The 25,817-nt window shown below is 40.0% G+C and overlaps 1 protein-coding gene across 1 annotated transcript in view; it reads right to left on the reverse strand.

Moving 5' to 3' along the window:
* Positions 1-798: 798 nt before the first annotated feature.
* The window catches only part of TMA16 (translation machinery associated 16 homolog), a 29,841-nt gene continuing 4,822 nt past the window's right edge, over positions 799-25,817 (reverse strand). The window contains 6 exon segments of the mRNA NM_001035034.2: positions 799-1,022; positions 2,705-2,747; positions 5,847-5,995; positions 7,059-7,143; positions 8,333-8,370; positions 18,005-18,117. Coding sequence (NP_001030206.1) covers positions 842-1,022; positions 2,705-2,747; positions 5,847-5,995; positions 7,059-7,143; positions 8,333-8,370; positions 18,005-18,117 — 609 coding nt within the window. The 3' untranslated portion in view covers positions 799-841.

Consider the following 25,817-nt stretch of genomic DNA (forward strand, 5'->3'; position numbering starts at 1 on the left):
ACTTGCATTTAACAAGTTCTGTTAAGAACATTCTACCACAGTCATGTTTTCCATGATGCTGGAAACACTGAGTTACATCTCAATTTAACCTCTCTCAGAAGAAGAAATAAGACAACTGAAATAACTAGTTCTCTAATCTTTAGTTCTGTTTCCACAAATAAAACCTAATACTTTTCACAATGAGAAAGTAAAAAATAATATACAAACAAAATTAGCCAACCTGAAATCATTTATCCCCTTTATCTAGATAACAGGAGATCCACATAACAAGTTGGTGGCTCTTCTTTAACCATTTACCTAACTCTGGGTCAAAGATAATAAATAACAGCAATGTACAATCCATAAGTGTATATAAATTCTGTATCACATTTTCCCTATTTTATAAGGAAAGAAAACAGGTTTGATGTGTAAGAGGAAGAACAGTGAAAAACACTGCTAAAAGGCAGTTTTGCTGTCATCACTGCTTACTCAAGAAGTACCCACATTAACCTTCTAGCAAAATAGCTACTGCCTATGCCCCAAAATGTGATATTAGGTGATTCTAAGTAAACATGTTATAAAAAAAAATTGTAACATTTGGGTCCTCATTCATATTGGTCTCCCAGACCTAGAAATTCAAATTAAATGGATTCTGCAGAGTACTTCTATCTATGCTAATAACTTAAAGTAAATGAAAAGCAACATTCATTTTTAAGAAAAATTGCCACACTGTTTTTGAAACTGAAAATATAAGAGTAAGATAAAACAGGAAATTCATGTGTTGAGACAACTATTTACCATAATCAATTCAAGTATAACTTCAAGTTATCAAATTATTTATTTTCAACTCAAGCAAAGACACTTAAGCCACCGCAGTCATTTCCTCATCTGTGTCACTGGACTCATCTTTCAGTTCCAATTCCCCTAAATCTCCATCTATAGTTGTCACAGCTTTCTTCTTACACTTCTTGGGCACTGCATCACTAGCACAGACTTTTCTCATTTTAATGTTTGGCAATTTCTTCAGATCAAAATCCCATTCCCTAGACAAAAGAGAGAATGCAGAGAGTTGGTGAAGTGGGGAATGAAGTCAATATTCAAAACTATGCAAAAAAAAAGTTTATAAATTTACAGCAGACTCCAATGTACTAGACGGAAACAATATAAATCCATCAGGGAAAAAAAAAAAAATGTCCCCAAAACTGAGGTTTGCATGTTCCATACTTACTGCACTTTCTCATTAATCTATAGTATGCTATAGTTGCTCACTCACGTCTGACACTTTGCGACCCCATGGACTGTAGCCGGCCAAGTTCCTCTGTCCATGGGATTTCCTAGCCCAGAATACTGGAGTGGGTAGCCATTTCCTTCTCCAGGGGATCTTCCTGACTCATGGATCGAACCCAGGTCTCCAGCACTACAAGCAGATTCTTTACCATCTGAACCACCAGGGAAGCCCCATTAATCTATAATAGCAGTTAACTGCCCAGGGAATTTCACATATTCAAGACTTTCAAAACAATGCAGGAAAACATTAGGTAGAAGTTACAAGGAGGCTGTTCCTTTCTTTTATGATCCCTAACCTCAACACTTCCCTCTGTCAGGACATACAGTATCAAGAAATCTCAAAAGCAGGAACTATATATACCATACTGGAAAATCTCCAAAATGCACAGTCAGAAAAGGTTTTTCTCTTCACACACAATGGTAAGTCACAATTAAGTTTCAGCAACCAAACAATTCTTATAACAGAAAACTTCCAGTTTCTCAACCTCAGCATTTCTGTGACAATCCTATGTTCAGCTACTTTGGGAGCAAAATGAAGACTGTTTTGAGAACTGAACTCAAGCTAGATAAAAATACTAACAGTCTATGCTAATTTCTTCTCATTTTTGGCTTCCTTTGGAGGAGACAGAATCTACCGTTTTAATGAATAAAGAGAATACTTATATATCTGACTACTTAATATTACAGGCAAAAAAATTAACATCTAAAAAAAATCTTACGCTCCATGTACTTATAACTACACGTACATGAGTTAAAAAAGTGAACCACTTCTTAAATACGACTGGTAAATTTTATGAGCTGAGGTTTTATGAATATTAAATATTTTCTATAAATTCAGAAGTATAATAATATAAAATAAGCTTAAGGGTTTCAAATAACATGGACTTAATTTATCTAATTTCAATTAAAATTTCAGGCTGAACAACATGACCTACCTAAGGCCAAAGTGATTAATAAAAATTATTTTCTAAAGAAAAATAATTTATGTTTGAAAACTAAAAACTGGAAATCCTACTCACTGGTCTCTCTGGTCACAGAGTTATTAGAGAGATCACTGGTCACCTGGTTCTTCATGATTCCCTTCCCACCAACCAACTTTTCCAGAAGGAAGTGCTGCAAACAGTCTGGGAATGGGTTTCTGAGCCATCAAGTCTGCTGCTGACTGTTTGTTTGTTTTTTTTTTTTAAATAACAGAGAGGAACAGTGACATCATGTTCTTTTAAATACTATATTGAAGAATTTTGAAGTATTTTGAAAAACAAAAGCACTAGGTCACTATCATTTCAGGCATTTCTAGCAAATGCAACTTAGGAAAATTCTTACTTATCTGATGAAAGAGAGGTGAAAAAGAATCCCTGAATACTCAGAAGGGAAGAAAGGTTATCTATCAAGTACTTTACATGCAGCTTTAACAAAGAAAAAAATGCAACAAACTCACCGAAACGTTTTCAGATTATCTGCATTTAAAATGTCTGGAATCTCTGGAAAAGAAAATATATTTATTAGGTAAAGTCTTCTTATTACAGTATTTATAGTTCCTTCCTTTATTATCTCAGGAAGAAAAAGAAATAACTGACAGAAGAATGCCCAAAGCAAAATAAACTTTCAAAGCATGATTACAAAGCTACAATGAAAAGAAGTTTCAGAAGTATAAAGGACTTAGTTTAAGAAGGTGATTAAAAAAGAAAAGACACTATTAAATAATGTATTCTAAAATAGAATGTATAAAATGAAACAAATTACAATAAAAACGTTTGACCTTTACAACAGCTTCAGAAAATACGAATGTGAGTGAGGAATGGGTATACCAAACAGGGGCAAGACAGAGAGATGTTAGTATGTGGTCTTCACTGAATCTTACTGACAGCATCTCTGACAATTTTGCCCATGTTTCTAGACTCTTGTAGACTTGTGTCACCACATTCCCTGGGCTGAGGCACAACCAGAAGCACAGGTCTGAGATTTAGCACTGGCTCCACCCCTAGGAGGATGTCTGACCTGGGATGTGCTGTCAGTTACTGCTACTCAACCTGGCGGCTACAGGTCGAAGAGACTGAGCACAGAGCCACCTGGGAGGGCATGACAAGGGCAGAGCTGAGAGATGGGTGGCTCGAGCTACAGGAGAGCAGAGCAACAGTGCAAGTCATCAGACTCCAAGTGTATCTGGCTGATGAGCTGGATGTGGGATGTGAAATGTCTGCAGAATGATGGGCAAGTGGTGATGTCACTGAATGAAATATGGATCTTACAAGAGTAGCCAGTTTTAGGAGAAAAGCTGGACTTTGTTTTGGGATATGCCAAATTGGAGCTGTCTAGAAGACATTCAAGAAGAGATTTTAAGAAACTCAAGTTTGATAATGCAAGTCTGGAGTTCTAGGGACAAGTTAGGATTGACAACATAAATTTGGAAGTTATGACATTTAGATGGTATTTAAAAGCACAGGATTAAATGAGATAAATGCAGGACCTGGTATAAACTGGAAAGACAAGAGGCCCAAGGACAAATATCTGGGCCAATTATTTAGTTCATGAGGCTATGAGAAGGATTCAACTTAGGAAACTGACATTATGGCCAGTGAACTGGGAGGAAAACTGGGGAAGGACAGGGGCTACTACCTCAAATATAAAATGTGACCAAAAAATGAAGGGATCATCTGTATCAAAGGCTGCACAGAAGTTGACTATGAGAGTTGGTACCCAGCAGAGCTACCATCTGTCTTAACAACTTAAACTGTTCATCAGCAACGAGGACTTTGAGTGGTGGCTGCTAAGTCACGTCAGTCGTGTCCAACTCTGTGCGATCCCATAGATGGCAGTCCACCAGGCTCCCACGTCCCTGGGATTCTCCAGGCAAGAACACTGGGGTGGGTGGTGGCTACAAAAGCCTAACTTAAGGGGTTCCAGAGAAAATGGAAGATGAAGAAACAGAGACTATAAGCACAGACAAATTTAAGTGAAAAGGACACAGGACTGGCTGAAGCTCTCCCTCAATCCCTACACGTTACATGCAGTCTTGTTTGGCTTTTAAACAACCTGGGAAGGGGAGGTGTGCAATCCATCTCTATTTTTAAATGCAAAGTAACAAGGCTGGGGAGTAGGTAGGAAGTAACTTGTGCTGTCATTTAGTAAGCTGCAAGGGTCTAAGTAGAGATCTAACCTGTTTTAGAGCTATTCTGTTGTTGTTTTTCCAGTAAAAAAACATTTCTTATCTACTCAGGGTTCCTAGTGTTACTGAAGGTATAAGTGCCTGAAGTTAACCTTCTGACTGCAAAGACATCCAACTCAATGAACCTACTGCCAGCTTCTGACACAGCTGCAGAGAACAACTAGGTCAGAAACCAGGCTGCCCCACCCAGTCAGAACACCTCAGGGGACTGGTCACTTGAGCGAACCCACTCTCCTTTCTGGCATCTTCATGAAGAGGGAGCCCCTGAAGCCCGGGGCATTCAACCTAAGACACTTACAATGGCAGGACCCCCGGTCCCTGCTTTCCTCCTCTTTCTCTACTGGAGCCCTCACTGTGAGCCCCTCAGGCATGTCCTGTACCCTCCAGGACCTGCAAGCACTAAATTTTGTGTTTTTCAACACTCCCTGCTGTGTGTTGCTGAAGTGCACCCTGCAGTCATAGTGAGAAACCACCAGGGAGGTTTGGCCTGAGGGGAGAATTGCCTTTGCGGGGCCGCCCAGGCTTTCCTGGACCAAGTACCGCTATTGCCAGGGCTGGGACTTACACAGAAGGAGTCGCAGGATAATGCCTTCAGGCTCCTACTGTTATTATTAAAGCTAAAAAAAACTAATTTTCCTATTAAACATTTCATTTACTGTACTCTCCAGGCAAATCCACACATGAGTGCCTACAGGGACTAGGCAGGGAACGTGAACGAAGGGAGGTCTGGAACCACAGAATGCTGAGTCTAAAAGCGATGGCTGCTGTTCTGCTCTAGCAAACAATGCTGTCAGACCATATGTTTAATGGGCATCCAGAAATCTACATTTTTCATGTGAAATCAGCAGATCTTGTTATACTGACAATTCATATGCCAATCAAACACTACTTGTAGGCCATGTGCAGCCTTTGGGTCGTTCTCTGCTGGCGGGCTTTGCAAGCCCTTGCAAGTGCCCTCTCCTCTCCTCCTAAGCACTTTTCTTCAGACAATGGTGCTAAACGAACAACACACTTGTGTTCACCAACTATAAGAAATGCTACAGTGCTAAGAAAGAAAATTTGATTTCTGTAATTTCTCAAGAATGGCTGCAACAAGTATAGCTCTTTACTACAAAAATTACAGAGGCAAGAGGACACAGTACCTACTCTAAAGAAACCTGATGTGACTGGAGACAGGCAAGTAATAACCCTAGACCAAAGCAGGTTAAGCACGTGCCTGAAGGGAGAGGAAAACATTACTATCATAGTAGAAAAATGTCACTGTCAGAATTGACAGTTTTCAGAAAGTAGGAGAAAAAAAGAATGAATTAAAAAATTCCAAACATTCAAAAAGAAAGAAAAGGAAAATCAAAGTGAACTAAATAAACAGGGTAAGTTACAGAGACAAGACAGCAGGAAGCCGCACGGAACGCACCGAGGCCGTGGGCCTGGTACTGCCGCTGCTCCCGCTCCAGGGTCTGCCTGATGGCCGCCTCCCGAGAGCAGTGCCTCCGGCCCTGCCTGTCCTTGAAGCTGTTCCGCAACTCAATCTGCTCCAGCTCGCTGCTGAATCGATTCAAATACCTGAAAAACAACATGGTCTGACTTACAAAATCTGTTTGGCTTATATTACTTCATTTAAAACATAATCCCCAGCCACTGCCTGTCCTTCTCAAGTTTTCACATTCCTCTGGATTCCTTCAAGTTCTCAGACCTTCTCTTGGTAACTCAACCACTCTCAAATCTTCTGTGAACAAATGAAAGCCTGCCATTACAGTGTCAACTCCAGGTCCTCACGCTCCGACACATCCTGGGCGTCTCCATCTGGCTGACAGGTGACGCCTTAACGCACCCTCCACCCTGCCCCTGGTCCCTTCCGAACCCGCTCCACCTCTGCCCTGGCCCCCACCCCATTCACACAGATGAAGACTGGGTCACCCTGACTCCTCTCTCTCCCCTTTATGCCACATTTAAATTTTCACTGAAGATTGAGACTTTTACCTCCTTAAACTCTCTAGACATTTCCATTTCTCTTTACCACATTGCTCCCGCCACCACCTCTTGCCTGGACGGCTTCATCAGCCTCTTAACAGTCTGCCCCCTCATCCATTTTCCTCACTCTCAAAAGTTTAAATGTGAGCATTGCAGCTACTTGCTATTCAAAGTCTCCTGTGACTCCCACTGTCCTTGGGTAAAGTCCAAACTCTTACACTGATATTTGAGATCCTTTATGTGTTGGTTGTTTATTCAAACTGTCACAATTCCCTCCCGGAACCTATTATCTCAGTGATATTAAATGTCTGGCAGATCACTAAATAGGCTGCTCCCATCCCCAGGCCTTTCAGACCTTGTTCTCTCTGCCTAGACGCTCTTCAAACTACCTCACCTCCATCTGCTAACCTCCATCTGCAGATGTGAGTTTTGGTGTCATTTCTCAAGGAAGTCAAGAAACTGGGTTACCTGCCATTCTGAGGCTCAGAAAGGTGATGAGCCTTCTAAAATGACTAAGCTAGTATACCAACCCAAAGTCTTTATAACAAAGTCTATCTGCTTGTCTATAAATCCAGAACAGAACTCTGAATCTGCAGAACCAAGTTGGGGAATTCCTCTTACTGACCCTTTGCTCATTAACATGCCCAGTGTTTACCTTTCAATTAATTCACAAGCATCTCTTTTTGAATATCCTACTTTTTTGGGATCAAGATGATTTTGAAACCACTGCAGTTTTTCACCTATAACAACAAGTACCAAAACAGTTTAAAACATAAGTCATTATTTAAGCAGAGGTATTCATTATAATTTTCAACATCAATGTGTTTAAAACAGTATCAACATTTATTTCAAAGTTAAAGTTTTGTGTGGGCTCAAAGCTAACTAAACCAGCCTGTCAGAAACTGAACTGTCACATTTTAATTTGGGGAAGTGACAAAGGTAGGAAGGATGCTTTTCTGTATATATTTCTTATCCAGTAAGGATAAAAAACATTTTTTAAAATAAAGAATACTTTAAAAGAACATGAAGTTCCAAGTATTTATAAAGCAAAGGATAGAACTTGTCTGAAATAAAAAAAAGAGAGTTTGATTAGATTAATGAAGAGGACGGTGTGTGCTAAACTTTCATTAAGCAGTGGGCGCTACGTATAGGCACAGGTCTTGACTTTTACAATCCTATGAGGGTTATTATTATCTCCATTTAGAAGAGAAAGGTTAAGTAACCTGTTCAGGGCCTCAAAGTCAATAAATACACTAAGCATACAAGATCTGCTGTATATGACAAAGAATGACTGACATCTATTATCAAAAAGCTAGCAGACTTCATGCTTATGAGTCAATCAGACCACAGGGGTGCCACTTTCAGTAAGATTTCTCAGTATTACAAATCAAGAAATGGCCCTATCCAGGATTACTGATAAACCATTTACAAATACTATTCTGCTGCCTGATAAGGCAGTAGAGTTAATGGTTTGAATATCTTTCATTTTAGTTACAAAGCCTAGTAGCCACTCACGAAATCTCAGACTTATCAGATAACCTTACCAATAATAAATCTGATCACACACCCACACACACACATAAAAAGACTGTGACACTGAGATACAGACTGAGGATATATTCACATCATTAAGCATGAATTGCTGTTCCCAAAACCCTTCATAATTCTAATGGTCAGGAAGCTAGAATTAAACTGGAGAGAAAGAGGGATGGATAAAGGTAGATACTAAAAACTTCTAGAAAACTGACCTAGATATTAACACTGTTCTAACAGTTTAATGACTGACTTTATTTTAATCAAGTCTGGTAGAGAAAATTCACTTAATCTGGCAAAATCACTTTTATCTAGTAGAGATAAAAATAGTATTTCACTAACAGAGTCAAGAGAAAATAGGTAAGGGAAGAACTTCAAACAAGTAAATCCACTTACCAATAAGGTTGAGACGCAATGCCTTTTCATTCTTCAATCTTGAGAGAAAACGTGCATGTGTGTTAGAAAACTTCCAAAACAAGTTTTAAAAATCTGAAAAAAACCCCAAAAAGAAAAACTACCCAAAGAACCTTAAGAACCTTTCAAAGATAACTTTTATGCATATGAAATTAACTTTCTTAAAGAAGAAACACTGACACCATGCTTCTCTTTTAAATCACAAAATGTTACTAGAAATTTTTTTCTGCTTTGCAGTGACTAAAGGATACCTATAAAACAAACTGGTTTTGAAAACACAAAGGAAAGCTTGTCTGAATTCTGTAATATACATAATGCTTGTGCACAGAAGAGTATCTAGGACTTTCTAGAAAACAGTGCTGCCATCAAGACCAAAATATATCACTGTCATCTTTTAAACTTCAACAGGAATAAAACAAAATGTTTACTTTTCATAAATTTGATACAAATTATAACAAAGAAAAAGAACTCATTTACTCTAAAAAAATGGCCTACATGATCATGTGCCTCCTACTGTTGCTATTTTGAATTCTAATCCATTCAGAGACTTCCCTGGCAGTCCAGTGGTTAACAGTCTGAACTTCCATCTCAGGGGGCATGGGTTGTTCCCTGGTCAGAGAACTAAGATCCCACAGGAGGACAAGAAAAGAAAAGAAAAAACTCTTTTCCATTCAGAAAAGAGGGACGCTAGTGAGAGGGTAACATGCCAGAAGGCTAGGATCTCCAAATGGAGTAAATAGGCTGCAACCGTCAGAAGTTTTTTCTCTCTCTCTTAAACGTCAGTAGGAAACAAACTACAATTGTCAGATTTTTTTTCCTCCTCTATACAAAATTAAAAGGAGATTTCCTTTAAAATTCTGTGTTGCCATGATGACATCTGGTTCCACCTGAACTTTTCTCAGCCCTTGAGCTAACCAATGTGTTTTTCTCATGGAAATGTTATTCTTAAGCTATGTTACTGCTGCTAGGTCGCGTCAGTTGTGTCTGACTCCGTGCAACCCCATAGACGGCAGCCCAACAGGCTCCTCTGTCCCTGGGATTCTCCAGGCAAGAACACTGGAGTGGGTTGCCATTTACTTCTCCAATGCATGAAAGTGAAAAGTCAAAGTGAAGTCGCTCAGTCGTGTCCGACTCTTCGCAACCCCATGGACTGTAGCCTACCAGGCTCCTCCGTCCATGGGATTCTCCAGGCAAGAATACTGGAGTGGGGTGCCATTTGCCTTCTCCGAAGCTATGTTAATGAACTATGTATTTACCTTAGACTCTTTCTTCAAGTTGGTTCCAACTAAGACTCAGAAGGGATTTGACAAACCAGTATGTTTTACTTAACAAACCAGTATGCTTTACTCTCGCCAACGTTCTCTTAAGCTATGTTAATGGGAGTACATATTTGCTTGGAAACCTGCCTTTCTTCCAAGATTCATGTCAATTGTTTTATGGCCCGGGATGATGCACCTTGTGTCAATGTTATCTCAAAATGCATGTTGTAGGTGAGGGGCCTGGTGCCACTCTCTGAGTTCCGAGACATTTCCTTCCTCTAATTAATTAGCTGCCTGCTAATAGGTATATAACTTACTGCTAAAGACTAGTAGGGGGGGCACCCTTTCTGCCCCCTTTTGATGTGTATGTCAGAAGCTTTCTCTATCTCTTTTATACTTTAATAAAACTTTAATACACAAAAGCTCTGAGCGGTCAAGCCTTGTCAATGGCCCCAGGTTGAATTCCTCTCCTCTGGAGGCCAAGAATCCCAGCGTCTTTCATGGCTCAGCAATAACCTTTCACTAGTTTTTTTTTCGATGCTTAATGCTATCAACTAGGGATACAGCAATGAAGGAAAAAAAAATTCACTGTCCCTGCACTAGTAAAGCATATCAGATTTACCCTCCCACTTTAAACAACTAGAAAATCAGAGAAATAAAATGAAGCCTTTTTAACAAAAATATTTCAGTCACAGAATGGGAGAAAATATTCACAATACAAATAACATACAAAAGACTTGCGTTAAGAATATATAAATAGTTCTTACTACTTAACAGTGGACAAACAACTCAAAATCAAAAGGTAAAAATTTTAACAGATTTTTCATCAAATCAGAGACATAAAAGCAAACAATAAACACATAAAAATATATAATTAGTCATAAAGAAATACAAATTAAAACCACACCGACACATTACTGTACACTCACTAGATTGGCTCAAATCTGTTTTAAAAATGATAATACATGTCTGAGAGGAAACGGAGGCTAAGTCCCTTCAGTCATGTCCAACTCTTTGCAACCCCATGGACTGTAGCCAGCCAAGCTTCTCTGTCCATGGGATTTCCCAGCCAAGAATTCTGGAGTGGGTTGCCATTTCCTCCTCCAGAGGATCTTCCAGACCCAGAGGTTGAACCAGCAACTCTTGTGTCTCTGGCACTGGCAGGCAGATTACCATTAGCACCACCTGGGAAGCCCAACTCTTATACATCAATCGTGGAAAAAAATAAAATGGCATTACCACTTCAGATAAGGTAATTTTATTATTATACATACTTAAACATTACACCTCCTTCATGACTTTATTCTTTTCAACAAGTTTTTTTAAAAACTCAATTTCTTATTTACTTAAACATACATCTGCTGTGCATGTGTGTGCCTGCTAAGCTGCTTCAGTCACGTCAGACTCTTTGCGACCCTATGGATTGCAGTTCTCCAGGCTCCCCTGTCCATGGGATTCTCTAGGCAAGAATATGGAAGGGGTTGCCATGCCCTCCTCCAGGGGATCTTCCTGACCCAGGGATCGAATTTGAGTCTCTTATGTCTCCTGCACTGGCAGGCAGATTCTTTACCACTAGCACCATCTGAGAAGCCCATGTCTACAACATAGCCCAGCAATTCCAGTTCTAAGAACTGAAAGAAAAATGTTTATGACCACGAAAATACCTGTACACGTTTATGGCAATTTTATCTGTATGCAGCAGCAGGGTTGATCATGTTCACTTAAGCGTTCACCAGTAACAAGTAAGGCTTTGAGGACCATGTGGCTGGTCTGTCATAACTACTCATTTCTGCCATCACAGCCACAACATGAAAGGAACAGACAGAGCTGCCTTTCAGTAAAACAAACTGCTTTTATAAAAATGGATGGATGGTCACTCAGCTTGCCGACCCTGAGAAAAGCCAAAAAATATAAATGATCCAAATGACTATCAACAGGTAAATGGATAAAAACCTACATATCCATACAATGAAATACTACTCAGTAATGAAAGAGAAAGACAACTTGTTGTTCGTGACCGAGTCGTGTCTGACTTTGTAACCTCACGGACAGGAGCATGCCAGGCTTCCCTTTCCTCAGCCAGCTTTCAGAGCTTGCTCAAATTCATGTCCATCAAGTCGGTAATGCCATCCAACCACCTCATCCTCTGCCGTCCACTTCTTCTTTTGCCCTCAATCTTTCCCAGCACCAGGGTCTTTTCCAATGAGTCGGCTCTTCCCATCAGATAGCCAAAGTATTGGCTTCTTCCCCAATGGAAGACAACTAATATATTCAATAACGTGGATAAATTTCATGCTAAATAAAAAAAGAATGGCACAAAAAACTATATACAGTATGATTCCATTTACAAGAAATGCTAGGAAAGATAGATATCATCTATTAAAAAACAAAACAACAGGTGCCCAAGGCTAGGGGAGGAGGGCTGAGACCTAACTGGGAAGATTTGGGGGAGGATGAAAACACACTCCAGCATACTGATCACGGGGTTACACCATGTATTGTCAAAACTCAAATGCTGTACGCTTAAGTTATGTCTATTTTGTCAAATGCTATTTAAACCTCAAAGATGATTTTTAGAAAGAAGTACAGAACACTACATAATAAAGCTGAGAATGACTCTGAGAAGAATTCATTCCTTTCAAATAAGCCTAGAGGGAGGAGTCTAGTTAGAAGTCAAGTTTGCTATGGATCTGAATGAATACACTGAGGGCTTGAACTACAGGGGATTGAAGCTGGAATGAAAGAGAGAGATTTGAGACTAAATTCTCCAAGTTGTTACCTAGATTCTTACCCATTATGTTTGTTAAGTGAAATTATTTTCATTTGATATCTATAGTTCTTTGCTACCTACTTTATGGGACAAAATTTGAGAATATACAGTACCAACATGTTGCTATGCTGAGAATTCATAAAACAAATGATACAAAATGATATAGAATAATAACTATTTCCTGCCTATAAATTTAGCATCACTTGAAATGCACTAGTCCTCAAACTGCACTAATTTCTTTAATAGGAACAGAAGAGGTATTTCATATAGTCCTAAATCAGAGCATTCAAATGCTGAAGATAAATAGTGTCTGACTCCTTCCTACTCTACACCACTGTTCATGCCTTCAATATCTTCAGGTATTCAGAGTCCATCTGATGAACCCAGCAGCTCGTGTCTGTACCCTCTACCTCTGGTCAAGGGCATTGCACCCTAACAATATATCCACCCCAATCTTCCCCTACCTCCCTAAAAATAAATCTTAGGAAGTAGTACAAAGACTCCTCCAGCTGCTGGCTATCTTTCTTCCTTATAAAATCAAGGATCTGTGTTAGGCAGGATGTGGTAAAACCTAAGAGGGTCCCCAGTGTAGATTCCTGCTGTTTTGATATTCACACCCCTGTCCTCCCTGAGGGTGGCTGGACCTAATGGCTCACTTCTAAAAACCAAAACAGTGCACAGATGTCATCTGAAAATGACAGTACAAACACTGTCTTCCATCCTGGTCACCCTTCTTCCTCTGACTCCCTCTGAAAAGGGAAGCCCAAGAACACTGGAGTGGGTAGCCCATCCCTTCTCCAGTGGATCTTCCTGACTGGAGTCAACTGCATTGCAGGCAGATTCTTCACCAACTGAGCTATAAGGGAAGCCCTGTATCAGGAAACCTCTAGTGGTACAGCCCTCAAAACTGTTTTAATACACTTTAGGGGTGTATCTCATGTACACTAAAGTTAGTGAAATACTGGTATAGGTGATAGCAAAATCACGTAAGTAGTAAATCATGTCAAAAAAATACAGAAAAAAAATTCATGAAAGTGATACAAAAATAACTGATATTAAAAAATTACCATCTTAAAGCAATATCATTATAATAATCTTTAATGTACAAAACAAAGACCCACCATTACAAAGAGGAAAGAAAATTTGACTATATTATCATAGCATTTGACTATTCTTTTCAAGAAAACTTCTAGCCAAATAACTTGAAACTGCTAACCCAACTGGTCTTGGGCAAGGAATGTAACAATAAAACAGCTGGTTTTTATCAGCTACTATGCTAATGTATTTAGCATTCACCAAACTGCCGCTGCTAAGTTGCTTCAGTCAAGAAGGGGAGAAAAGAAGAGGCAGCATACACGTTTCATTTTCCGATAAAGAAAACTTTCTTATGAATTCCTTCACATCAAGAATATTGAGCTATTTTCAGAATGGCAGAACAAGAACTTACAAAAATCTATAGAAAGCACTGACAAAACTTGTCAAAATCAACTTTTTCAGAAGTACAAAAATTAACCAAAGGCATGCAATAATCAAAGGAGCATTTACTGAAGAAAAATGACTCCATCTCAGTAAGAACAGCAAGCTCTGTGGTGTTTTATCCCATCCCCCTCTTCCCAGCTCTGCAGTAGTCTTATAAACCAATGTGTAAGCAACTCAGGATAGCTGTAAAAGCCATCCTCCTAGCAGTCACTAGCACAGACTAACAAAAGGCTGACCCAAACAATTTAAAAGCAAAACCTAAGGAATGGAAGTTCAATACAGGGCTCTGAAATGCTCGCTGCAACATATTCCTAGGAATCTAGAATGCCAGGTGTACATTCAGGACTGTTTTCATGCCAAAGAAAGACCCGAGAAGATCCTACTCTCTCATTTCTGGATAATCCTGAGGCTTTGTGCAAACGCTAAATGAAGTCTATACAAACTGCCTCCTGGAGTACTGAAAGTATGTCCAACAGACCTACACAGCCCCTCAACAAAGGCTGACTTATTATCAAAAGCAATTAAAGAAACCCCTGTCCAAACATTAGCTGACCACTAATTGAGCAGAAACTGCAAACACTGCACACAACAAACAGGCTTTTACAAGATTAGTTCAGGAAAGTCACAAAACAAACAGCAACAGCAGCAAACCTAAATGACCGTGGGGATGGGACTGTTATGGAAACCGTGGTGTCGGAAAGAGACCAACAGCACTTGAAGACACAGAATAGCAGAGTTACACAGCCCTGTGTGGGCTGTGCGGAGTTGCCTCCAATGGCTGAGCGCCCCAGCTTTGTTTTGGGTATTTTTTATACACCATAAACTTCTCGCTAAAACAGCTCAGATCCCTCCCTTCCCCAGGCAGCCCAAGCAAGCAAGGTGAGCAAGCAAGGTCACAGAAGCCGAAGCTGTGATTGACAAATAGCAGCTGTTAAAACAAGATTAAGGAAGGAAAAGCTAAAGGCTGTTCCTTTAATTGGGGGCTTTGATCAATATGTCTGTAACAACAGTTATCACCCTGTATTATTTAAAACGCTCAGTTCTGAACACAAAAGTAGGAGACTCACAAAGAAACAAAGTATGGCCTATACTCAGGAGTTTAAAATACCATACAGTAGAAACTGTACCAGAGAAAGTGCAGAGGGCTGGACCTGTAGACAGAGACAAGCAAACATAAGAAGCCAGTTGAAATTATCCACTCTGAGCAAAAACAAATAATAAAAATTAAGATGTCTGAGAGATCTGTGGGGATGCCATCAAGCATACCAATATATGCATGTAGGAGTCACAGGAGAGGGGCAGGACAGAAAGGGTATTTGAAAAAATAACGGCTCCAAACTTCCCAAGTTGATGAAAAACATTAACCTACATGCCCCAGAAGCTTAATAAACTTCATGTAGGATAAACTCAGAGATCCACACCTAGGCATATCCATACGCTAGTAAAGCTACTGAAAGACAAAGTGGGTATCTTGAAAGCATCAGGAAAAAAGTGACTCCTCACATACAGTGACCCTCAATAAGATGAACAGCTGACTTCTTGTCTGAACACTGAAGGCCTGAAGACTAAGATGTGACATTTTAAGTGTTCAATAGGAAGACTATGAACCAAGAATTCCATACATATTGAAACTTCAAAATGAAGCACAGTCCTACAGAAAAATTAAAGACATTCTCAGATAAAAATGAGAGCATCTGTCATTTTCAGACTCTCCCTACAAGTAACACTAAAGGGAATTCTTCTGACTGAAATAAAAGGACAACAGTTACTAATTTGAATTCACATGAAAAAATAAGAAGCACCAGTGATACAAGGTAATCACACAGATAAATACCCCCGTCCCTGGGATTCTCTAGGCAAGAACACTGGAGTGGGTTGCCATTTCCTTCTCCAATGCATGAAAGTGAAAAGTGAAAGTGAAGTCGCTCAGAAAGTGAAGTCGCTCAGTCGTGTCCGACTCTTAGCGATCCCGTGGACTGCAGCCCACCAGGCTCCTCCGTCCATGGGATTTTCCAGGCAAGAGTACTGGAGTGGGGTGCCATTGCCTTCTCCAAAAAGACAGTATAAATGTGTTTTAATTTGTAACACTTTTTTGGTCCTAACTTAAGACAACTGCATAAAAACAATAATCATGAAACTGTGTTTTATGAACTTACAATGTATAAAGGCATAACTTATCTGACAGTAGGGCTTCCCAGGTGGCTCAGTGGTAAAGAATCTGCCTGCAAATGCAGGAGATGTGGGTTTCATACCTGTGTCGGGAAGATTCCCTTGAGGAGGAAATGGCAACCCACTCTAGTATTCTTACCTAGGAAATCCCATGGACAAAGGAACCTGGTGGGCTATAATCCATGGGGTTGCAAAGAGTTGCACATGACTTAGTGACAGCATGCAAAACACATCTGACAATAATAGTACAAAGAAGGGGCTCAGAATGGAGTTACAGTGGAGCAAATTCTTGGTATATTGTTCAAATGAACTTGACGTTAATTTGAATTACATTGTTTTAAGATGTTAGCTGAAATTTCTGGAGGAAATTTCTGGAGGAAACTAAGGAAACAACTAAAGAAAAAAATATATAGTGATCTCTGCTTTACTAAATCAAATTACTAAATCAATTCTCAGCCCTAATCTTGTAACAAATGACATAGGCTGATCACTATTTTCTCTTTGAAACACGTTTTTTTTTCCTCCTAAGTCTCACTTGTTGGAGCCTCCTCCTTTCTGCAACCTCTAAACGGCTGAGGGGCTCTGGACTCAATCCTTGATGTCCTTCTCTTTCCTGTCTTCATTTACTTGTCAGGTGATCTCACCCAGTCTCAGGACTCCTAATATCAGCTAGATATTGATGGCTCCCAAATTTGCATCTATATCCATAACCTATCCTCTGAGCAACAGAGCCAGCACATCCAACAGCCCATTCTGTATCTCACCTTTGACATCTAATAGGTACTTTCACCTAAATGCCTAATAAATGTCTGCATGGCTCACTGCCAAATGTAAAGTCTTCAGAGACACTTTCCAAGACTATCCTATGTAAAACAGAATCTCTCCCTCACTCTCTATTCCATAAGCTTTTTAAATTTTTCTTCATGGACGTCATCACAACCTATTTATATTTATGTATGTTTTAGGTTAAGTTTTTTTTTCTTTCTTTTTACAGCTTTATTGAAGTATAATTGACATATATCAAATTGTACAAAAAGTACGCAATTTGGTGTTTTGACATATTTACACTCTTGTAAAACCATCACTGTAGTCAAGATCATGAACATGTCTGTCACCTCCCAAATTTTCTTATGTCTTTCTGTAATCTCTCCCTCCTGCTCCTCCCCCTACTCCAGGCACCACTGATTTGCTTTCTGTCACTATAGATAGTTATTAATTTCTAGACTTTTATGTAACTGGAATCATATATACTATATATTTTTTTCTGTATGACTTCTTTTCCTCAGCATATTTATTTCAAGATTCATCCATGATGTTTCATATATCAATCACTTATTTGTTTTTAATGCTGAAAAGTATTTGTTACGTTAATAATACCAGAAATTTGTTTATTCATTCACCTATGGAATGTTGGTGGACATTTGGGTTCTTTTACATTTGTATTACAAATAAACCCACTATGAATATTTGCTACAAGTTTTTGTGTGGACATATGCATTCATTTCCTTTAGGTAAAATATGCAGGAATAGAATGGCTAGATTTTGTGGTAAGTGCATGCTTTTAAGAAATTTACAAAATGCTTTCTGAAAGTGGTTGTATCATTTTACATTTACACCAGCAAGAGATGAGCATTTTTTTTAAATTTTATTTTTAAACTTTATATAATTGTATTAGTTTTGCCAAATATCAAAATGAATCCGCCACAGGTATACATGTGTTCCCCATCCTGGACCCTCCTCCCTCCTCCCTCTCCATACCATCCCTCTGGGTTGTCCCAGTGCACCAGCCCCAAGCATCCAGTATCCTGCATCGAACCTGGTAGGTTAAGTTCTAAGTGCTGAATCCTTGTTCACTGTTTTACCTTAGTGCACAGAACACACTTGAATATTTATCAAAAGAAGAGAAAGGGAGTACTGATTAGGAATAACTGTATAAAAGGGTTTTTTACCAATACATAAAATAATGAAGATACTTACTTTTCCTTTTTTTCTTGTTTGTGGGCCTTTCTTGTAATTTGAGCTGCTTTTCTACTATATGGATGGATGACTTTTTTTTCCTGTCCTACACTTTTTCCCTTTGGTGCTTTAGGCTGAAATGTAGAGAAGTATATGACACACATAGTCAGATACATAAATGACTTCTGTCAAAACTTTTTCTTTAGAAATAAAAATTTTAAACAGTAATATAACAGAAATAGTGTGAGCTGGAAATATGTCACTAGACATCAGGAGATACGCCAGACTCAGTCTTTGTTTCCATGGTCCTAACAGAAATGATATACAGCTGACCTCTGAACAACACAGATATGGAACGTGTGGGTCCACTTGAACGTAGATTGATTGTTTCCCACAGTAAGTACTACAGTGCTACATTATCTATGGTTATGGAGGAACTGTATATATGGAGGGCTGACTATAAACTGCATGCAGATTTTTGACTGAGCGGAGAGTCGGTGCCCCCAATCCCTGCACTGCTCAGGAGTTAACTGTATTCAGAACTATGCTCCAGTGATGTAAGAAAATAAAGGCACGGAGCCAATAAACCAGGTTTTCAACTGTTCCATCTTTAAAGCAGATACAGAGAATACAGATAGTGAGGAGACTCACAGGTGGACATCTGGATCAAAGTTAAAGTTAAGAGAGGGTAGAAGGAACCCAAGATGTTAACAGGAGCCTGACTGTAGAAGCTGTAGAAGAGAGTGGGCAGTGAATAAAGCAAAATCAAAGCTGGATACACAGGAAATAAGAACAGAGGGAATAATATAAGCCATCTCAAATCAGCCCATTCCAAAAGATACAAATTATTTTCCTATTCAAGACTTAGGCCAGTTAACCAGGTCCTCTAAACTAGCTGTCTAGCATTTCAGTACTGTTTTATTCCTACATACTTCTGTATCTTATATCTGACTTAAATTACTCAGGAACTTTGTTTGGCTCCCTGTAATAGAAAGCCAAAATAACAGCGGCTTAACCCCAATGAAGTTAGCTCTCTCCCACAGAAAGCAGGAGCTGGAGGCTCTGCTCCATGGAGCCCTGAGGCCCACTCCTTTTTGCTGCATGCTGTCCTCAGATGGAACACCAGGCCTTCAGTCCAGCCAGTGAGAGGCAGAAGAGAAAATCAACAGGCATGTTCCTTCTCTATTATATATAAGGAGAATTATATAAGTGATTAGTAAATACAGTCTTTATTCCCAGAAAAAAATACATGATTATAGAAAAACAAGAGGCTCTTTAGGGGACAGCTGGGAATCTAACATATCTAATCTTCAAAAAGGTCACATTTTTAGAATATTCTCTCTGAAACTACTGGCACTGCATTAATGCAGCCTCACACTCTTCCATGATTAAGGTGGCCTTGAGGTTTCCATCGGAAGGACGGAATGGCTCTGTCTGGAACACTGATGAGTAGAGCCCTTCTCCCCGCTGAAGGGCTTCACTAACTTGGTTAGGCCCTAAAACCTTAACACGAGAAAAAAACTACTCCGACTTACTCTCCAGCATTATACCCCACTCAAAAGACTCTTCATCACATTCTTACTACCTTCTCACCATTCCCAGAACATACCATGCTGTCTTTTTTTTAAACTTCTGGAGACTGTACTTGTTACCTCTGCCTGTAAAATCTTTATTTGTCCTCTGATAAAATGCAGCTCAGTCACTTCCTTTATAAAACTGTCCAAGTAGAATTAATCAAAATGACCACCTCACATACATATTCATTTCTTCAACAATTATTAACTTAAATGTTCAATAAATATTTACTATTGCCTTCTTGATAAACATGACTAGAGAAGATTAACTCCAAGTGTGAAACCCAGGCTGCCCCTAGAAGCTGGTCACGGGTACAGGAGTATAGTGCGAAACCATCATCAGAGTGTGTGCGTTCTTCGTGTCTCTCTGCGCGTGTAGAGGGAGGAGGCAGGAAGGTGTAACAGGAACTCATGTGCATGAGGGTTAGCTAGCAAACAAAGATCAAATAAAACTTCCAGAACTCAAGGCAGGCTGCCTCTAAGACGGCCCCCAGTGACCACCCCCTCCTGAGGCGGATGTACGTCCATCCCCTTGAGTGTGGGCAGGACCTAGTGGCTCACTTCAGTGGACTAACATTTGGGAAAGTGATAAAGTATCAGTCCAGAGATAGATTACAAAAGGACCCTGGCTGTGTCCTGCCCACTCCACTCTGCCCTCTCTGGCTCCCTCCGATGGAGACTAGCTGTCTTGTGGTGAGCTGCTCTACACAGAGGCCAGCGGGACAAGTGACTGAGGGAAGCCCTCAGGGAGTGAAGAACTGAGGCCCTCGGTCCAAGAGTCCTCAAGGAGCTGAACTCCACCAAGAACCATGTGAGGGAGCTGGGAAGTGGACCCTCCCCAAGCTGTGCCCTGAGACGAAGCCACAGCCTCAGGTTATGCTTTGACTGCAATCTTGTGAGAAACCTTGATGGAGAGGATCCAGATGTATGCCTGGATCCAGATGTATGCCTGGTCTGTGACTCACAAGAACTATGAGATAATAAATTCTGTTGTTTCAAGCCAGTGAATTGTGGGATAGCTTGTTAAAGAGTTAACTGATGCAAAACCAAAAAAATAAAGCAAAGATATCTTTGAAAAGATTTTTTATTTCACATATTCCAACAAATAAAGTGCTTTCAAAAAATGGAACAAGATCACAAAATTCTCAAGAAAAAATGATAGTCTCTGAAGCTGTAAAACTTAACTGAAGTTACAGACTTGTGTAACATTGTTTTAGCAGTAAGCCCAAGTCTACAGAAAATTTCCTTTAAAGATTTGAAAACTTTCTTTAGAACAAGAAATAATGTGATAACCCTTGGAGTACAAAATGTCCACACAGCTTTAGAAGACCTCATTTTAAAGAACCTCTAAGACTTAGTTCAAAGAAAGTACAAAGAAACCAAACTTACATTCTGACTCAACTGTGGACTATGATTCCTTATAATAATTTATTCATGAAAAGGTTGCCTCAAGACAGGTTATAAATATACAATAAGGCAGAGAAATATGTACCATAAAATAATAAATTTCAAAACAATTCTATGTCAATATATTAACTTTTTTTTACAAAAAAAAAAACCAACAAAATGCTTCAACAGAGGAAAAATGAAGTAACAGCCTATCAATAAAAATTAATCTAATTACATTCTATTCAAAATAAATGCTTCTTAATTAAAAAGCAATCAATCTTCATTAGTCAGAGATTCTTCAAATTTATTTTAGAAAACATCTGACAATTCATAAGATAGTACAGAAACATTCTATATATTGGAGGGGAAATGTTTACGCTGTATTTTCAATTCAAACTTAGTATTTTGTTTCAAAAAGCATCAGAGTTAACTTTCAAAGATACAGCAATAATGTATTGCTTTCATATGCATAAAAGACTATTCTAAACAACAGAAACTTCTGAAAAGTTTCTGGCATCATAGAAATATTCTATTTAAGAAAACTGGTATTAAAAGTCTCTCTTACATACAATCTTTAGTGATCACTTCAGAAAATTCATTATAGACCAGTCTTCGGATTCATACTTGAGATTAACAAAGAAAACACAAAAGCAGTTTATTCAAACACAGCAACAGAGAGAGGTTTTCAGGGGCAATACACTTTAACTATTTCTAAAAAACCATAAATAACAAAATAGAACTTTTCCTAAAAGGCAATCAAAGCCATCAAAGAATCTAGGTACAACTAGAAAAAGAAATGTCATTTCAACTGCCCAATATAACTAGAAACCTAAAAGAATGATCATTTCACCAAACACACTTAAGGTACACAAATACACATAAATATTTTTTAAAAAGTAGAGGAGTAATGCCATGCCTACAACTGAGAAAGCTTACAGTATATAATACCTTGAACCACAAGTAACCATAATCACAAAGATAAATTCTAGAATATGATAAACTAAGTCACTTAATATCAAAGACATGACAGGAATACAATGAACTAATTAAGAGAATCTGACCTTTTTTTTTTTTTTGCAGTGATTCTATCCTGAAGAATTCTAGGGCACTTCCCTTGCTTAGCAGATAAATATGATGACAAATGTCAATAACAAATATCTTGTTAGAGAATCCAGAAACGACACACAAGCCGTGTTAAAAGTGAAAAAGTGAAGTCACTCAGTCATGTCTGACTCTGCGACCCCATGGACTGTAGCCTGCCAGGCTCCTCCGTCCATGGGATTTTCCAGGCAAGAATACTGGAGTGGGTTGCTATTTCCTCCTCCAGGGGAACTTCCTGACTCACGGATTGAACCCGGTCTCCCACATTGTAGGCAGACGCTTTACTGTCTGAGCCACAAGGGAAGCCCTTAAGCCATGTTAAACCCCATTCAATTTTCAAGGACCATTTCCAGTTTAAGTTCACCTCCTCCTTGAAGCTATCCACTAACATGTAACCATTTCATTCTCAATAATCTTGCTCTCTGGGGAGCACTTTCCACACAGCACTTAACATACTGTACTGACCAGTCATTTATTTCACACTTGTGTTTATTTCCTCCATTGCAACTCCCTGAAGACTACAAATATGTCCTATTGGGTTGAAAAACAAGTTCGAAAGAAATAAAAAGAGGTTTCCAAGGTGGTGGAGAAGTTCTACCCGGAGCTCGTTTTGCTCCACAAACACATCAAGAACACATCAATAGGTGTATCAGTTATCTACATCTACAGGTAGAGCACCAGCTGATCACTAGCAGAAGACCTTGGATACTGGAAAGGACAAGAGGGATCACTGTGCAACCAGGTAGGATGAAAAAAAAAGAAGGGGAAAAGAGGAGAGGACGTGGGACAAGACCTGTGCCCTGCAGGGGAGGTGAAGGCGGGTAGAAGTCTCATCTGGGGATGCCCCCTAACTGACAGGGCAACAACAGACACAGGTGGAGCATCTGAGGTGTGGAGAAGGGGGAAACAGCTGGCCTGTGGCAGACGGACAGAGACCTTCACAGACGGCTGGTGCTACAGCCCTGTGCACCCCAGACTGGGATGTCCCCACCAGTGTGCACAGGGGCTGAGAGCTGGAACATGCAGGCAAGACAGAAAAGCTGGGGAGAGGACGGCTGCTGGCTGTAAGGAGACAGCCTGAGAGGACGGAGGGAGGAAATCTGTCCCTGGGAAAGCCTGAGGAGGAAACTCAGACTGCCACAGACGCAAGGTACTACTGCTGAGTGGTGAGCAGGGGTGGGACCTGCCATCACACCCTCTCTTTCTCCGTGTGCTGGCTCCTGCCTGCCGATGGGTTGGGAAGGGTCCCAGCCAGGGCAGGCCCTAGCGTACCTCTCTCTGGGCACTGGGAAAGGCCCCCAACAGCGGGCCCACACATGCCCACAGCTGAATTCCAGGAAAGGCTCCCAGTAGGGCTGATCTTAAGCTAGCCATCTGTCACACACACGACTGCAAGCTTCCCTTCCAGTCCTCATCACTGAAGGACTGGATTTCTCGTGGCCACCAACTCCTCCGCTCACTTGTTGATGCTGAGATTCTGATCCCAGCAGCCGTGCCGCCTCCACACCCTGTCCTCACCAGGCCAGACCTGAGAGCTCTCAGGCAGCCTCGGGAGCAACTCCTGTGTGTGGCCAACACTCAGAGGTGGGGCGAAAACCACAGCTGAGCCCCAAGGGTCTGGTGACTAAGGAATAAAAACCTCTCCGTGCAGCTGCACAAAATGTAGATTAAATCCCTGCGATCAGCTTGCTAAACCCAGCATCTATGGAATATTCAAATGGACAGTGACTGTTCCCACAACTGAGACTGGTCTAGCTGTAGCAGCTGTGGACTCTGCAGCAAGTACATGTGAGAGACGGTCAAGGTCAGAGTCTGAGTGTCCCCCCAGTGCCCATAGCAGGTCCAGAGACCTAGTTAGAGGTAACAGAGGGTCTGCTGGGGAGGCAGAGGTTGGCTGTGATTCATAGGAGGGGCAAGGACACTAATAGATGAGACCCCAGGAAAATATTATTATTACTATTATTATCCTATATTCTGTTGTTGTTTCTCTCATAATTACCACTTCTTACTTGAAACTGTGAAAGCGTTAGTTGCTCAGTCATGTCCAACTCTTTGTGACCTCATGGACTGTAGCCCACCAGGCTCCTCTGTCCATGGGATTCTCCAGACAAGAATACTGGAGTGGGTACCATTCCCTTTTCCAGCACATCTTCCTGACCCAGGGATTGAACCTGGGTCTCCTGCACTGCAGGCAAATTCTTTACTGTCTGAGCCACCAGGGAAGCCCTATTTTTAAAATTTTTCTTTAATTTTTTTAAATTTGTTTTACAATTTTTTCTTTTTTATATACTTTTCATTGTTTTCTGTTTCTTCCTGTTCTCCCTTTGTTCCATTTTGTTTTTATCTTTTTTTAAATTTTTCTGTGTTTTAGGTTTCTTTGCTTTTTTTCCTGCACTCTGCTTTTATTTTTTGTTTCTGTTAATTTTGTTTTTAATCATTTGGTTTGACTTCTGGGTTACTTTGCTCTGGTAGTTCTCGTGCTTCCGATTTCTCCGTTTTTGTTTCTTCTGTGTGCAAGAGTGCACCTGTTATTTGTTCAGCTCTGGTGTTACTATTTGTCCTGGGCTCTGTTTCTTCGTTTCTCTTTTGTTGTTGTTGTTGCTCCTACTTGTTTATCTCTTTGCCATCTGTTTTGAGTTTTCTTTGACACCACCCATGTTACTTTATCCTTTTTCTTTTGCCACACTGTACGACTTGCAAGGCCTTGGCTCCCCAGCCAGGGGTTGAGCCTGAGCCTTTGGGGTGGGAGTGTTAAGCCCAGGATGCTGCACCAGCAGAGAATGCCCAGTCCTAGGGAATATTAATCTGTGACAGTTCTCCCAGAGGTATCCTTCTCAACTCCAAGACCTGGCTCCACCCAATGGCCTTCAGTCCCCAGTGCTAGATGCCTCATGCCAAACAACAAGCAAGACAAGGACACAGACCACCCATTAGCAGACAGACAGCCTGAAGTTGTACTAAGCCCAGAGACACCCCAAAACACACCACCTGATGTGGCACTGCCCATCAGAAGGACAAGATCTAGCACAATCTACCAGAGCACAGGCACCAAGACCTCCCACCAGGAAGCCAACACAAAAGATAGGACCAAACTCACCCACAAGGGGCAGACATCAGAAGCAAGAGGAGCTAAGACTGCAGAAAGGAGACCTCAAACACAGTAAGACAAAATGAGAACATAGAGAAATATGTTGCAGATGGAGCAATGTAATATCCACAAAACCAAATAAATGAAGAGGAAATAGGCAATCTACCTGAAAAACAATGCAAAATAATAATAGTAAAGATGACCCAGATCTCAGAAATAGAATAGAGGCACAACAGAATGGAGAAAATATAATAAATATTTAACAAAGAACTAAGAGAAATAAAGAGCAAATAATGATGAAAAATATAATTGAAATGAAAAATACACTAGAAGACATCAATAAGAGAATAACTGAGACAGAAGAATAAGTAAGTGAGCTGTAAGATAAAATTGTGGAAATAACTACCATGGAGCAGAATAAAGAAAAAAGAATGAAAAGAAATGAAGATAATATCAAAGACCCCTTGGACCACATTAAACTCACCAACACCTGCATTATAGGGATCCCAGAAGAGAGAAAAACAAAGAAATGGCTTGAAAATTTTTTGAATAAATTACAGTCAAAAATCTCCCTAATATGGGAAAGGAAATAGCCACCCAAGTCTAGGAAGCACAGAGAGTCTGAGAGTCCCATACAGGATAAAACCAAGGAGAAACAGGCTGAGACACACCGTAATCAAAC

This window comes from Bos taurus, chromosome 6 (assembly GCF_002263795.3).
Source record: "Bos taurus isolate L1 Dominette 01449 registration number 42190680 breed Hereford chromosome 6, ARS-UCD2.0, whole genome shotgun sequence".
In the NCBI taxonomy this organism is placed as follows: Eukaryota; Metazoa; Chordata; class Mammalia; order Artiodactyla; family Bovidae; genus Bos; species Bos taurus.